At 38.9% G+C, this 16570-nt stretch overlaps 1 protein-coding gene across 4 annotated transcripts in view; it reads left to right on the top strand.

Annotated features, from left to right (window-relative positions):
- Positions 1–16570, top strand: part of LOC126263648 (kinesin-like protein KIF14) — a 305750-nt gene that overhangs the window by 5740 nt on the left and 283440 nt on the right. For all 4 annotated transcript variants that reach the window (XM_049960751.1, XM_049960750.1, XM_049960752.1 and 1 more), the window contains exons 4-7: positions 5633–5942; positions 7707–7814; positions 10783–10899; positions 11064–11192. In XM_049960751.1, coding sequence (XP_049816708.1) covers positions 5633–5942; positions 7707–7814; positions 10783–10899; positions 11064–11192 — 664 coding nt within the window. The remainder of the gene's footprint in view (positions 1–5632; positions 5943–7706; positions 7815–10782; positions 10900–11063; positions 11193–16570) is intronic.

Genomic DNA, 16570 nt, shown 5'->3' with positions numbered 1-16570 from the left:
AAAATTACTTGTTAGTTGACACTTCATGGCGTGGAACTTAGTCCTGCAGCCAGAGCTCGTAATGTGAGCTGTCTGCTGCAACCAATGCGCCACAACTAAATCAGTTCACTTGCAATGTTTGGTTAGTGTTGCAGTTGTTGTGGTTGAAACTGTGGAGTCAACTGAAGGTTGTGGTACCCTCTGTCTGCTTTGACCCGTGACATGACTGTTGTATTGAGTGACATCATGGGGCGTGACATATTTGAGATATATAGTTTTTGCAGAGGGCGTCTTGAAGTATGTTATGGCACTTTCTTGTGTGAAATGTTGATGTTTCTGAAATGAGTGATGTTACCGATTCATTGAACTCCATGACTGTTGTTTTTGAGAATAATGTTGAAAGTTTGTGGTTTGTTAATGAGTTATTTTTGATGTGCGTATGGATGGGATTTGAATTATCAGTGTGGAGTGGTGTTTGGTTGGAGATTTAATTTTGTGTTTCGTTTTTTATTTATGAATATGATAACGAAATTCACGAGTAGATCCCTGCTTGCCACAATGGTGGGATGACATGTTGACCACGATTAAATTCATTCAGTTATTCAGTTTAATTGCTGAGAATGTGAAGTGTTTGTGGAGAAGGCATGAAGTTAGATGTGGTACCAATAAATGTGGTGTTTTTGGTGGGTCAATGTATGGCAATCTATCCAGAGGGGTTCCTGGACTGAGAAGCCTAGGCAGGCCATTTGAGAGAGTCTGTTGGTGACATAGAAGTTTGCTATTGCTGGAGTGCTAGATTTGCATGTCAGCTGACTAGGTGGTAAGTATCTTTTATGTTCCAGAGTTTTTATTTTAGTATGTATGGTATGCATCTTTATGTGCATAATTGTGTGTTTCTTATATATGGAAATAGCATGGATACAATTATTTAGGAATTTTTGGGTTGGGGTGTTATTTGTTGGTAATCATGTTGGATTGTGGTTGGTAGGTATCAAGAAGTTTGTAAAAACCGTGTTGGCGCGATTGGGTTTCTGATGTTAGCTATGTGAGTGAATTTCAATTTTGTGGTACTGCAGACATTGTTTCAGCTATACAGGTCAAGTGAATTTCCAGTACCAGGTTTTGGAGCTGTTTGTGGATTTGTTGTATCATGGGTTCCATTTTAGATGTATAAGCCTTGGGAAATTTCTAATACTTCCGTAGTTTACAAATATTTTGTGTGTGTGTGTGTGTGTGTGTGTGTGTGTGTGTGTGTGTGTGTGTGTGTGTGTGGAGGATGAGTTTGTTTGCTTGATTTTTGTGTTAGTATTTGTTTTGGTATGTTATAATTTCTAGGATTGTTGTGTATTTAGTTCGTTCTCGCCGAGACCACCAATTCCTGCAGCTGTCCTGTTAGTATTTCTGCTATTATATATGTTTTGTATTATTTTTGCCTAAACACGTGTGTAAAGAGTCATGTTAGTCGCCATACTGTGTAAGCTTGCAGTAGTAGTGTCCAGTGTCTTGATGACATAATGACTTAAACCTTGTGTGTGGTACTGCAATCTTTGGTTTTGCCAAACTGCGTTCTGCTTGAGTTGGCACTGCAGACTCTTTAACACAGATGCAGCTGACAGCTGATGCAGCAACACTGTATTGCCATGTGGCAAATGTTAGAAATTTATTCCAGTGAAAGTAAATTTCAGTACAACTATATTTTTTTAATTTTATTTGGATATTTATCTCATGTATATGTAATTGATTTCAAGACAAAATTGTCTTATCCGTTAGACATGCTTCATGAATAAAGTGCCATAAGTCCTTAACCGTAATTTCATCAAGGACAGCATCTGTATTGTGTCTGCAACACAGTTTAATAATTCCTGCCAGATACTCTCTACTGTCTGCATTGGAACAAAATTTGAGCAGTGTTCGAGGTGAATTATCAAACTGTGTGGCAGGTGCATTATAGGCATCTTCCTTGTTGGGACAACAGTTATGGTACTTAGGGAATTTGATTCATTAAAGCATGTCTAACAGGTACCAGAATATGTGATAATTTTGTCTTGAAATCAGTTGTATGTGCATGAGGTAAGCATCAAAATATAATTCAACGATAATGAATTTGACTTCCATTGGAATAAATCATAATTCCTTTCACTATTCGACACACAGTCCACAAAAATAAGTGTCGAATGAGTAGTTTTAATTGGAATATGACTTCTATGTGCTAGCAAAAGGAACACATCTAAGGAACATTGTTGTTGTTGTGGTCTTCGGTCCAAAGACTGGTTTGATGCAGCTCTCCATGCTACTCTATCCTGTGCAAGCTTCTTTATCTCCCAGTACCTACTGCAACCTACATCCTTCTGAATCTGCTTAATTTACTCACCTCTTGGTCTCCCTCTACGATTTTTACCCTCTACGCTGCCCTCCAATACTAAATTTGTGATCCCTTGATGCCTCAGAATATGCCGTACCAACCAATCCCTTCTAGTCAAGTTGTGCCACAAATTTCTCCTCTCTCCAATTCTATTCAATACCTGCTCATTAGTTATGTGATCTACCCATCTAATCTTCAGCATTCTTATGTAGCACCACATTTCGAAAGCTTCTATTCTCTTCTTGTCTAAACTATTTATCGTCCACGTTTTACTTCCATACAAATACTTTCAGAAACGATTTCCTTACACTTAAATCTGTACTCAATGTTAACAATTTATCTTCTACAGAAATGCTTTCCTTACCATTGCCAGTCTACATTTTATATCCTCTCTACTTCGACCATCATCAGTTATTTTGCTCCCCAAATAGCAAAACTTATTTACTACTTTAAGCGTCTCATTTCCTAATCTAATTCCTGCATCATCACCTGATTTGACTACATTCCATTATTCTTGTTTTGCTTTTGTTGATGTTCATATTATATCCTCCTCTCAGGACCCTGTCCATTCCATTCAGCTACTCTTCCAAGTCCTTTGCTGTCTCTGACAGAATTACAATGTCATCGGCGAACCTCAAAGTTTTTACTTCTTCTCCATGAATTTTAATACCTACTCCGATTTTTTCTTTTGTTTCTTTTACTGCTTGCTCAATATACAGATTGAATAACATCGGGGAGAGGCTAAAACCCTGTCTCACTCCTTTCCCAACCAGTGCTTCCCTTTCATGCCCCTCGACTCTTATAACTGCCATCTGGTTTCTGTACAAATTGTAAATAGCCTTCCGCTCCTTGTATTTTACCCCTGCCACCTTCAGAATTTGAAAGAGAGTATTCCAGTTAACATTGTCAAAAGCTTTCTCTAAGTCTACAAATGATAGAAACGTAGGTTTGCCTTTTCTTAATCTTTCTTCTAAGATAAGTCGTAAGGTTAGTATTGCCTCACATGTTCCAACATTTCTACGGAATCCAAACTGATCTTCCCCGAGGTCCGCTTCTACCAGTTTTTCCATTCGTCTGTAAAGAATTCACGTTAGTATTTTGCAGCTGTGACTTATTAAACTGATAGTTTGGTAATTTTCACATCTGTCAACACCTGCTTTCTTTGGGATTGGAATTATTATATTCTTCTTGAAGTCTGTGGGTATTTCGCCTGTCTCATACATCTTGCTCACCCGATGGTACAGTTTTGTCATGACTGGCTCTCCCAAGGCCATCAGTAGTTCTAATGGAATGTTGTCTACTCCCGGGGCCTTGTTTCGACTCAGGTCTTTCAGTGCTCTGTCAAACTCTTCACGTAGTATCTTACCTCCCATTTCATCTTCATCTACATCCTCTTCCATTTCCATAATATTGTCCTCAAGTACATCGCCCTTGTATAAACCCTCTATATACTCCTTCCACCTTTCTGCCTTCCCTTCTTTGCTTAGAACTGGGTTGTCATCTGAGCTCTTGATATTCATATAAGTGGTTCTCTTCTCTCCAAAGGTCTCTTTAATTTTCCTGTAGGCAGTATCTATCTTACCCCTAGTGAGACAAGCCTCTACATCCTTACATTTGTCCTCTAGCCATCCCTGCTTAGCCATTTTGCACTTCCTGTCGATTTCATTTTTGAGACGTTTGTATTCCTTTTTGCCTGCTTCATTTACTGCATTTTTATATTTTCTCCTTTCATCAATTAAATTCAATATTTCTTCTGTTACCCAAGGATTTCTACTAGCCCTCGTCTTTTTACCTACTTGATCCTCTGCTGCCTTCGCTACTTCATCCCTCAGAGCTACCCATTCTTCTTCTACTGTATTTCTTGCCCCCAGTCCTGTCAATTGTTCCCTTATGCTCTCCCTGAAACTCTCTACAAGCTCTGGTTCTTTCAGTTTATCCAGGTCCCATCTCCTTAAATTCCCACCTTTTTGCAGTTTCTTCAGTTTCAATCTGCAGTTCATAACCAATAGATTGTGGTCAGAGTCCACATCTGTCACTGGAAATGTCTTACAATTTAAAATCTGGTTCCTAAATCTCTGTCTTACCATTACATAAGCTATCTGAAACCTTTTAGTATCTCCAGGGTTCTTCCATGTATAAAACCTTCTTTCATGATTCTTGAACCAAGTGTTTACTATGGTTAAGTTATGTTCTGTGCAAAATTCTACCAGGTGGCTTCCTCTTGCATTTCTTATCCCCAATCCATATTCACCTACTACATTTCCTTCTCTTCCTTTTCCTACTGTCGAATTCCAGTCACCCATGACTATAAAATTTTCGTCTCCCTTCACTACCTGAATAATTTCTTTTATCTCGTCATACATTTCATCAATTTCTTCTTCATCTGCGGGGCTAGTTCGCATATAAACTTGTACTACTGTAGTAGGCATGGGATTTGTGTCTATCTTGGCCACAATAATGCGTTCACTCTGTTGTTTGTAGCCGCTTACCCTCATTCCTATTTTCCTATTCATTATTAAACCTACTCCTGCGCTATTCCTATTTGATTTTGTATTTATAACCCTGTATTCACCTGACCAGAAATCTTGTTCCTCCTGCCACCGAACTTCACTAATTACCACTATATCTAACTTTAACCTATCCATTTCCCTTTTTAAATTTTCTGACCTACCTGCCCGATTAAGGGATCTGACATTCCTTGCTCCGACCCGTAGAATGCCAGTTTTCTTTCTCCTGATAACGACATCCTCTTGAGTAGTCCCCGCCCAGAGATCCGAATGGGGGACTATCTTACTTCTGGAATATTTTACCCAAGAGGACGCCATCATCATTTAACCGTACAGTAAAGCTGCATGCCCTCGGGAAAAATTACGGCTGTAGTTTCACCTTGCTTTCAGCTGCTCGCAGTACCAGCACAGCAAGGCTGTTTTGGTTAGTGTTACAAGGCCAGATCAGTCAATCATCCTGACTGTTGCCCCTGCAACTACTGAAAAGGCTGCTGCCCCTCTTCAGGAACCACACGTTTGCCTGGCCTCTCAACAGATACCCCTCCATTGTGGTTGCACCTACGGTACAGCTATCTGTATCGCTGAGGCACACAAGCCTCCCCACCAACGGCAAGGTCCATGGTTCATGGGGGGAGAAGGGACATTGTACAGTGATTATTTCAATTAATCTTATCATGTATAAACTACTTGAATTATTATTTAATGCATAGCTTTTTTTAGTCCTGCTCCACTTTAGTACTTTGTTGCCGCAGTGACTGACACTTATTAATTTTTTTGTTGCCAGCATGATGGGCCTTGAAACAGATGGGGAAAAGGAGTTTGGAAAAGAAGCTGGCATTATACCCAGGTTCTGTCATGCGTTATTCAAACTCATTGAGTCTGGGGATGACGATGGAAAGAAAGCTTCCTCATCAGGAAATGTAGCAGTTGAAATAAGTTACTTTGAAATATATAATGAAAAAATTCATGATCTCCTAGGAAGCTCATCAGACAGAGAAAGGAGAACACCACTGAAAGTTCGTGAACATCCTGTTCTTGGACCATATGTTGTGGATTTATCAGAGCATGTAGTTGTATCTTATGAAGATCTCAAGGTGAGTTCACATGTTGAAAAATTTACACTTGATTTTTTTTAGAGTATGTGAAGATGCGAGTGTGTGTGATGTTGTATTTCTTGGAATTTTCCTCTTACTTTTGGGAAGTGTGGTCTTAAAGTCCTTGTTTGGCCATCCACATATGTATTTCGTGGTGTCTGTAAATCACTTTACGTAAATGCTGGTGTGGTTCCTTTGAAAGGGATACGCTTGTTTTCCTTCCCCATCCTGATCCAGCCCCCACATATTTAATTCTTTAAGCTTATTTTTGTTCATTTTAAGGGTAATTTTGTGGAAAGTTCTGATAGAATGGAAAGACAAGGGGGCTCAATAAGTACACAATCACATTTTTTCTCTGCCCAGTTTTGTTTGGAAAAAAAAGTAGAGTTTGTTATGGGCAGCATGGAATATTTCTGCTTTAGCCCTCATAGTTTTATGAAGTTCCACTTGGTGGCGGTGCTATACACAGTCTTCAAAATGGTGTCCGTAAGGAAAGGTATGTTCCAAGCAGAAAGTTGTCATTGAGTTTCTTTTTGTGGAAAAACCAGAGCATCGCAGATATTCTAAGGCATTTGCAGAATGTCTATGGAGATCTGGCAGTGAAAGAAAGCATAGTGAGTCATTGGACAAGGTACCTGTCATTGCAACAAGGTCGTGCAAACATGTCCGGTCGGCTGCACACAGCTCTGCCTCCTGCAGTGTTGGAGTGTGTGGACACTCTCATTCGAAGTAACTGACTGATTTCAATTAAGCACCTCGTTGCTCAACTCGATGTGTGTATCAATAGTGGTGACACACACTTCCAACAGCTTGGGTACTCAAAACTGCATGCCTCATCCACCCTACAGCTCAGATCTTAACCTTTCAACTTCAATCTGTTTGTCCCAATGGAGGATGCTCTCCTTTCCTTGGGAAGCAGTACGTGGATGATGGGGAGGTTATTGATGCAGCAAGACGCTGGTTCCGACGTCGGACAGTAAAGTGGCACCATGTGGGCATACAGGCCTTCCCAGAAAGGTGGTGTAACACTGTCACATAGAATGGAGATTATGCTGAAAAATAGGATTTTGTAGCCAAAGGAGTGGGGTATAATATGGTGTATTGAAATCCTGAATAAAACCAACCTGCTTTTGGAAAAAAAAGCGTTGCAGTAACACCCATTGTACTTTCAGATTAAAGGAGACCACCCACTGAAAATCAGAAGCTTGAGGTGTTGACAGGACACATATAAAGAAAGAAAGCTTCCTAGCTTTTGAAGTAAAACTTTTTGGAGTTATGAGTGTGCACGCACGCACGCTCTCTCTCTCTCTCTCTCTCTCTCTCTCTCCCTCTCTCCTCTGAAAGCTAGAAACTTCCTACATCCTCCTTCCTTTTGTACATCTACTCTGTACCTCTTAGTTGTGGATCCTTGACCAGGCTCTTTTCCACATGCACATTCTAGTAAAAATCAACTGACTCATGCTGTTGTCTGAGATGAGTAGGTATGTGGCTCTCACCCTCCCTGTTTTTTAGAATAATTGGATTGTAAAATTCTCCAGTAAATGGATTTCATGCATATTTATAAATTTTATTAATTTGGGTATAGGCTGTAAAAATGTTTTCTCCCGGGGGTGAACTGTGGTTCTGCCTGTTTGCATTTTATAGCAAAATTCTTGATGATTTGAATAAATAAACCAGCTATTGAAATACTAGTTTAATTCAAATTTTTCTGTGGTTTATATCTAATAGACTGTCTCACACATTCTTATGGGTTTGCAATTTTAGGGCTGGCTGATGGTGGGTAATAGTCAAAAAGCAACAGCATCTACAGTGATGAATGAAAAGAGTTCACGATCCCATTCAATCTTCTGCATTACACTTACTCAAAGACAGGTAAGTTATTTTTATTACATGCTGCTATTTACGACTAGTAATGAACTTAAATTCCTCATAAAATAAGAACAAAACATTAAAAGTTGTTAAAATACATATACTTTATTTTGACATGTCACTTGTTTCAGTCACTTATTTCATATCTTTTTCTCTGCCTACAATCCCTTCGCCTCATCATTCCCCCATTTTTCGCTTTTAAAAATCAAAATAAAAGTATTTACCATTTGTGCAACTAAAAAATTCTAATCATTGAACTGAATGATTACGTAAGTAACTTCCAAATTGCTGCCTGATATCGTGAAATAGGATTTTGTTTTTTCAAATTGCTGAAACAGGAGCCTTTGCAGCTGATAGAAACCAATTGCAGGTAGGTGCACAAACTTCAAATAACCTCAGGTTTTTAGGACTTTAAAAAAAATGAAATGTGAGGCTGAAAGGGTAATAGAAATATGGAAGAAAGAGAAAAGGGGAAAAAGATATACAGGTTCAGTGAACAGAAATCATAGTTTGTAAGTAGGGTGGCAGTTATGACATGACTTTAGCCACCTTATTTTACAGCACATATTTTGGTTAAGCTGTATTTGGTCCTCGTATCTGGGTTAGACCTCAGCCTTTTCAAAACTTCTCTCAAAATGTGCAAACTGTGAGGGGAAGATCCCCCAATATGCAGCATGGTAGTCCGTCCTTCGAGGATTCATCGGATATCTGTTAGGAGAAGCCCCTTGACCATGCAGAGATCATACACTTGACGGTGCCTGTCCCTGCAGGAGCTCCGGACACTGTCCATCATGCCAAGTGACGTTTGCTGTGGCTGGGTGGTGCCTGTGGGAGTATCCCTCTGAGTAGATGGCATCATGATGGATATTTGGCATCAGAAATGACCAGTTATTAGCTGGTGGCTGCAAGTCTGCAGTAGTCTCTGGACTGCAGTTAAGTGCAGATCATTGCAGCCTTTAGAACTTCCCTCCTTCCCCACACCATAAGAATAAAACAAAACCAAGTGATTTGCAGACACTAGGCTGCAGTCACAGTGCTATGGCCAGAAGCCTTGCCTTGGTCATCCCTCTTTCTCTGTTTCATTTGCTTTTAGATGCTGTCCAACCTTTTTGTGCTGCATCCCATTTTACATTTTAGGATGAAGGCAAGACCTTAATAATGTTGACAAATAAACAGTTGAACAGTTTTTATAATTTCTTCAAGATAATTTTATTTCTCAGCCCTGGCATAAATATTGCCTTTATTTTACCACTCCTTCATACTTTCATAATTTGATCAAATGTCTTCCAGGCATCAATCACTAACTCCAGATCTACCTCTTGACCAAGAGACTGGTGACCTTGCTGTTTTGTCCCTGAATCCCCCAAACAACTCCCCTCCCCTCCCCACATGCCTATTGCTGACCAAGGGTCTGGTGACCTCACTGTTTAGTGCCTTAACCCTCCAAACACCCCCCACCCCTCCCCTCTGTTCCCTAATCTTCCATTAATGTTTAATGCCCAGAAAAAATAACAGCCAATGATGTACCATCATTTCAGAGCAAATATCTCAGTTTTACCACTATGTGAAGAAGTAATGTTTCTTGACTCATCTGTGAACATAAACTACTGGATCTTCATATTAAACCTATGCAATGCACATGATCTTTCCTATAATGCATTCTGTTGGTTATCATTGAACATATCATTGACATACTTGCACTGGTTATACCTAACTGAGTTGTTAAGATCCCCCAATATGCAGCATGGTAGTCCGTCCTTCGAGGATTCATCGGATATCTGTTAGGAGAAGCCCCTTGACCATGCAGAGATCATACACTTGACGGTGCCTGTCCCTGCAGGAACTCCGGACACTGTCCATCATGCCAAGTGACGTTTGCTGTGGCTGGGTGGTGCCTGTGGGAGTAGCCCTCTGAGTAGATGGCATCGTGATGGATATTTGGCATCAGGAATGACCAGTTATTAAGAAATAGTTGCTTACAGAAATGGTACCATAGTAACAACCAATAAGAGAATGCCCTTGGTTTGACCATCTGTTCTACTCAGCACTATCATACCACTCTGCCACCTCAGGTGCTGTTTACTACATTCAGCTGCTAATGCCTTGTGATTTACTTTTCTTACGGTCATGTTTTGTTTCCCTGTGGGGAGAGTGTATTTTACACAACAGATGATCAGGAAAGTCTAGCAAAAGTACAGAGAAAAGTGATAAAGCTAATACAGTCTTGTAAAGTGAACTCAGCACTGCAGGTCAACAGGTAGCATGTGAATGTATTCAGTACACAACTGCAGAGTTGCTGTTGCTGACATAGCATTAGTGCTGTTAATGGTGAACCAACCGTGTCTCCCCTTTCCATGTTTGACTGTGCATGAGTGTCAACTAATTTGTTGTTAGAGCACAGGTACAAACAACCCTATGATTTTTTTAAAATCTCTCCCTCACACTCTCTTATGCTCAAGAAATTAGATGGATCAGTCATTTGAAGTCAACTTTCTTCGTGAAGGAATTCTTCATCTTCTTCTTTGGAATTCTTTCTTTTCAGGGACATGACCCTGATAGCCTGATAGCACTCTTTTTTTTTTCCAGCACATTTAAAAAAGTAATTACTGAATGAAAAACTAAAATTCCATTTCAGTTGCCTCTCTTCTTTAAATACCCAAGCTGACCTTCCAAAGCGAAGTGAATGTCATATTTGGACTACAAAGATTCTTGAATGAACAGCACCAAGCAAAAGACTCAAAAAATGAATTATTTACATTCTGCTTTCATTTCTGGTCAGTAGATCATGACATAACAATTACTTTGATTTTTCTTATTTCTTTGTGTTTAATCCCAAATATTTTGTCAGCTGACTCTAAGGGAAACACTGATTATTTTCGTTTCGTAAACATAGAAAATTAAGAACTTGTGTAGCACATTTATAGTTGTAACTGTAAGTGATTCTTTAAACTGTGTTTTCTTCATGTTTCAGAAAGATGTTCTTAATGGAGAAATTTATGAACATAGTCGCAGAAGTAAAATAAATCTAGTAGACTTAGCAGGCAGTGAACGTGTTTCACAAACCTGTGCAACTGGCGAGAGATTGCGGGTACGAAACAGCTTTTTTCTTGCACTTGAGTTACACATCCAGTTTAAAATGCCAGTGGGAAAAAAGTATTTTGACCATTATGTAGGAAACATATTTATTAAAGCCAGTCAGTTCATGACTGTTTGCTGTTAACAACTATTTTATGTTTCCTGGCATTTTTTCAGGAAGGTGTAAGCATCAACAGGTCCTTGCTAACTTTGGGTAAGGTGATAGCATCGCTTGCTGAAAATACAAGCAACAAAAAAAGACACTTCATCCCCTATCGAGAGTCAATTCTCACTTGGCTGCTTAAGGTGAGTACTATTCTTGAAGAAACAATTTTTTAGCTACAAGTATACTGTTTATTATCCGGAGTATTTCGCTAGCTAATGAGTGTATTTGTTGTAGAAAACTGGTACATAAAAAGTACATTTATGCAAGGAATAGAAATGGCACATTTCTGACGGTGTGAACATTGTCAGTCTCACAAATTGCTTCTCTTCCTCAGTCTCAATCTCATCTTCGTTTTCAGGTGTTCTTGATTTTGATTGCATCGCTTGTTCAATCTGAGGCTGAGGAAGAGTCACCAAACATATCATATCTACCTTATGCTGGCCAAGTATCCAGAAAGATTGATAGTCTTGCATGAAAGCATAGCATCTAAATAAAAAGTATTCTTTGTAAAAGATGATCTAGGTCTCTGTAAACTGGGTGTGTACTGATTCTATGCAACTGTGACATTGTCTTGTGTATAGCAGACCACAGAAACAATCAAAAAAAGATGAGATACATCAGCGACACACACAACTAAAAATATTCAAGCAAATCAAATCAGCTGTCACGCGAGCACTGCCATGACTATAATCATGAAATGTAATACAATGAGACCAGTGCTGTGGTGTAAATGTCTAGTTTCTGGAACAGCATAATTAAGAAATCTATCAAAATACAGTTGTCAGAAAACCTAATAAACAGGGATATAGGTTTCAATTTAAATAACGCTTGGGACTGGCACTCAATTTATTAAAATCTCAATAGCCATCACATCCACTAGAGTATAGAAATGCTGTGCAAATTTGAGTTTCAAGGAATATATGAGAGATCTGGAAACAAAAGCATGAAAGGGTGTAGGGAACATTGGGAACTGAACTTGGCTATAAATAGCAGCACAAGGGACAACAGTAGTTCAGTTTGGTTGGAGTCCAACCAGAGAATACACACACATAACAGCGAAACTCGTAGAACCTGATGAAGATGGCTGGCTCAGTCATCAAAATATTGTATGTAAAATGGAAACAATAATTTGGCAGAACACCTGGAAGCACACAATTAACTGCAGAAATTACTTTCACATACTAACAGAATTTACACAGTTGGAATTAAATACCTCATGACAAAAAGGATTTTTGTTAAACAGAATATTTGCTGTAGCAGTTGTATGTAAGAAGTTGAAACTGTGTGCCTAGTGAGGATTTGATCCTGGCTCCCAGCCTTTTTCTGGCAGTACTCCATCTATAATTACAGAAGGGGTATGCCCTGTGACAAAATTTAACACTGAACTACTTTGTGAGGCTTGGTTGGATGTTGGTAATTGGTAGTGAACTGCCCAGAACAAAGAGTTAGTGAAGGTGTCCTGGAGTCTCCAATACCTGCTTTTTAAATTCAGGGAAAATATTTTCTTTCATTAAAAAGAATTCTTTTGTTTTGGAGGTTTGGAATGTTGAACACAGATTAATTTCAGTACATTGGTGGTTGTTGTTCAGAGAAAATTGTCTCATAGCTGGAAGAAAAAACTTGTTTGACAAGCTTTGGTTGGTGTAAATCTTAGGCGTTTGAAACATTCTGAAAAGGGTATGAATAAATGTGTAAACTGGTATGCCATACAAGCCCACAATGATTTAGGTATTAGTTAACAGTAAACAAGAAAATGTTCCTTATAATTCATTAGATAGCATCCATATTTTCATGGAATGGAGTTTCAACTGTTAATTTCTGTTTTTAGTCCTGGACCATTAGAAGAATATTCTCTGTCACCAGACACTTCACGACCTAATCATATTTTAGAAAATTTTCTTCTTTCCTTAGCTTGCCTCTCTGAATCCCCTTTTTTGCTCTCTGAATACCTCTTTCACTAACCGATGTAGAATGATAATTATGAATTTTTCTTGATAATTTGATTATCTGCAGCACATCATGCTTACTAATACTTGCTTATTTTTTTTACTACACAGTGGCCATTCTTCTATAGAACCTGAAATTTTCAGGGAGCTAGATTTTACCTGGAAAAATTGGGGAAATCTTGGGGAATTTTATAAAATGTTGGGGAATTGCACGTTTTTAACCTGGCATTGAAACTGAAATTTACTGTGTTTTATGAATCATAAATTTTAAAATATGTAATATTTCAAACTCGCTGCACCTGGAATTTCCAGGTGTTGCCCCTCATAAGTTTGAGTAGCCATCTTGTACTATCATCATATACACTGTCGCTACACACATTTTGTATAATCCTGGTCGAATCACACTCTCATTCTGATTCAGGAAAGTGCTATTCCTTGCTCTTTACACTAAAAAAAATATTGGTCTTAAGACTGGTTGTATGCAGCAGACAATTTAATTGCTGTTTATAATGATAGTTTTATGATTTTGCAAAATTTACATTACTAGATATAAAAAATTGAGAATATTTGGATTTTGCAAAATTTACATTACTAGATATCAAAAATTGAGAATATTTGTTCTCCGATGCATGGTTTCTTTGCACTAGCTGTGAGAGCGGTCTCTTTATACACACCTTCAGTATTGGCTGTAGCGTTATCTGTCAAATATCAGTGTCTTGTAACCCCCATTTAGGTTTCTACAAGAATAGGCACTGTATTGTTTTTATAAGCAGAAGTACTGTGAAACCATCATTTCTTCATTTTCAGGATCAGTGTACCCTTTATCCATGTAGATTGTTGCAAGGTGGATTGCATTGTACAGTATTATTTAACAATGAAAACTGAATTAATTTTGTGGGAACAGTTGTTACAGTGTACAACAATAAACTAGCAAAACAAAACGTAAAGTTCATTAATTACAGGAAAAAAAGTTAAACCTTTTAAGGACCATCAACTTGCTGTGCTTGTTCACAGTATAGGCCAAATGTTGACTGTGCATCATATCTTGTTGGAAGCAGCCAGTTAAGAGGACGGTATAGGATATCAAGTGACAACCTCGTAATGTTATGTATATGTGCCAAAAATACTACTTGTTGATATGGGGAGGTACTCTATTACTTCCAGTGTTTGCTGCATGTTGATGCTTTTGTCACTGATATGTGTAGAAATTTTGAATTTCTTGTGTTGAATTACACTGCTGGTCATTGAACTTGCAATACAACACAACTGCACATTGGCATGAAATATTTCGTATGCTTGGATATGCAAATGATTAGCGTTTCAGCACAGCCACACAAAGTTGAGTAATGCCATCTGAGAGATATTATGGAGTGGGTTTCTCATTCAGAAAGAACGTTTGAATGTTGTTTGCTTTTTGGGAAGATCATGGTGCGCCACCTCGTGCATGAAGGAGAAATGTCTACCAGCACATGATGGAATAAAAAGGCATTACGATCATGGCCCATTGAGACTAAGATTTATCATTCAACAATTTTGTTGGTTGTTTTGGTCAGATCCCATGACTGTCAGGTAAATGTGGAATTGATGGGTTTAGGGGAGGGTCTTACTCAATGCCACGTAGGATCTGAATCGACCTGTGTGACTAGAGCCCAAGAAAGTTAGATTATTCAGTTGGCTTTGCAGGATTGCACAATCATGTCACATGCCTTGAGTCACGAACTGAGCTTGTTTGCAGCAAGTGAAGTATCTACATGGCCAGTGCAATGGCACCTCAGGCACCACAGTTTGGAAACAATTGTTACGGCTTTGCAAGAGACAGCAGCAGACAAACACTGGTCATGTCAGTGGCACCACTTTTCAAAACTGTCTACTGCATCATGGTGGATCTGTACACGTGTAGAAGCTCTAATGAAGACAAGCATTGCCAGATTGTATTTGTATTGTCACACAAGCTCAACACCTGGTGTGGTATTGGTTATCATTGCGTAAACAACACTCTGTTTCACATAGCTGCTAATTTAGACAGCAGACATTGCAGTTCTGACTTACTAAAGCCGGTGGGTGTGCTGTATTTTCGAGGTATCTGTGACAATCTACCACCAAGATAATGCGAAATCGCATTTTGTTCATACTGTCTTATAGGTGGAGTTCAGCTGTTGTCGCCGGCTGAGGTGGCCGTGCGGTTCTAGGCGCTACAGTCTGGAACCACGTGACCGCTACGGTCGCAGGTTCGAATTCTACCTCGGGCATGGATGTGTGTGATGTCCTTAGGTTAGTTATGTTTAATTAGTTCTAAGCCATTTGAACCATTTTTCAGCTTTTGTCCTGACTAGCACATATCCAGATCTCTCACGTGGTGAAAGCAGCTGGTCCTGGATTGCCGACACACTTTGATGCCCCATTGACAGCCACTACGATTGATGAACTCTGATATAAAATTGAAGCACCATTGGTTGACGTACCCATGTCTGTTATCCTAGCCCAGTTTAACTCAATACCCAGTTAAGTTGCCCATGTCCAGCCATCCTGATTTAGGTTTTCCATGATTTCCCCTAAATTTCTTCAGGCAAATGCTAAGATGGTTTCTTTGAAAGGACACAGCCGACTTCCTTGATGGGTTTAGGGTAGGGTCTTACTCAATGCCACATAGGATCTGAATCGACCTGTGTGACTAGAGCCCAAGAAAGTTAGATTATTCATAACGCTGATGGGACCAATGACCTCACTGTTTGGTCCCCACTCTTAAATCAACCAACCAACCAACCCACCCACCCACCCAGCTAAGTTATTCATCCTTGCTGACAGGTGACAACTCTGTGTACTGAATTTCACACTCTTTATAGCTCCAAATTGCCTAGAAGTTTAAGTTTGTATTATTTCTTCTATATTGTGAGTGTATAGTAAGTAAAACTTTTTTGGTTTCAGTCTGAATTAGGTTACAAGAGTGTTTCAGTTGCTGTGAGCAAAAAAACTTACTTTTTTCAGGAAATTTTTGTTTGCACTGGGAATTTGAAGCTTAACTATAAATGAAAATGTCATGTTATTGTTTCACCTACCCATTGCATCTTCAATAAGCTATTACCAACAAATCTTTGGAGGTAAATACATGGAAGGCACTTGATAAACTTTTGGCCAGAATTCATTTGTCAGAACATGTGCAGCATACTTTGTTAAGTAACTTCTAGTTATCTGTTCATGATATTACACAGGTTTATTCTTCTAAGGCTATTACAGTTTGTGACAGAACTAAAGGTATCTCATTTGTGTTGTCACATGTATATTCAACATTGCCAATAGTCCTATTTACAGATACAGTAGTAATATTTTGGTTTTTGGTGGGAGTGAACCATTAATCAACTTGCTGTGTTGATATATTAGTACCGCACTTTTTATCAGCTGCTAGTATTTGTATAACTTTATCTGAATCCATATTTGTGTGAAATTATCTTTTACATTAAGTCATGAGCATTTAAATTCTTTATGGGGAAGACTATATTATTGGATTAGTTGTAGACGTCTGTTAGACATAAGGGAGTGGCTTTCCTTGCCCTCTTTAATGCTGACATTATCGC

This window comes from Schistocerca nitens, chromosome 6 (genome assembly GCF_023898315.1).
Source record: "Schistocerca nitens isolate TAMUIC-IGC-003100 chromosome 6, iqSchNite1.1, whole genome shotgun sequence".
NCBI classification, from domain to species: Eukaryota; Metazoa; Arthropoda; class Insecta; order Orthoptera; family Acrididae; genus Schistocerca; species Schistocerca nitens.
Note: the sequence above shows the minus strand (reverse complement) of the source record. Positions and strands in the feature narration are given on the sequence as shown.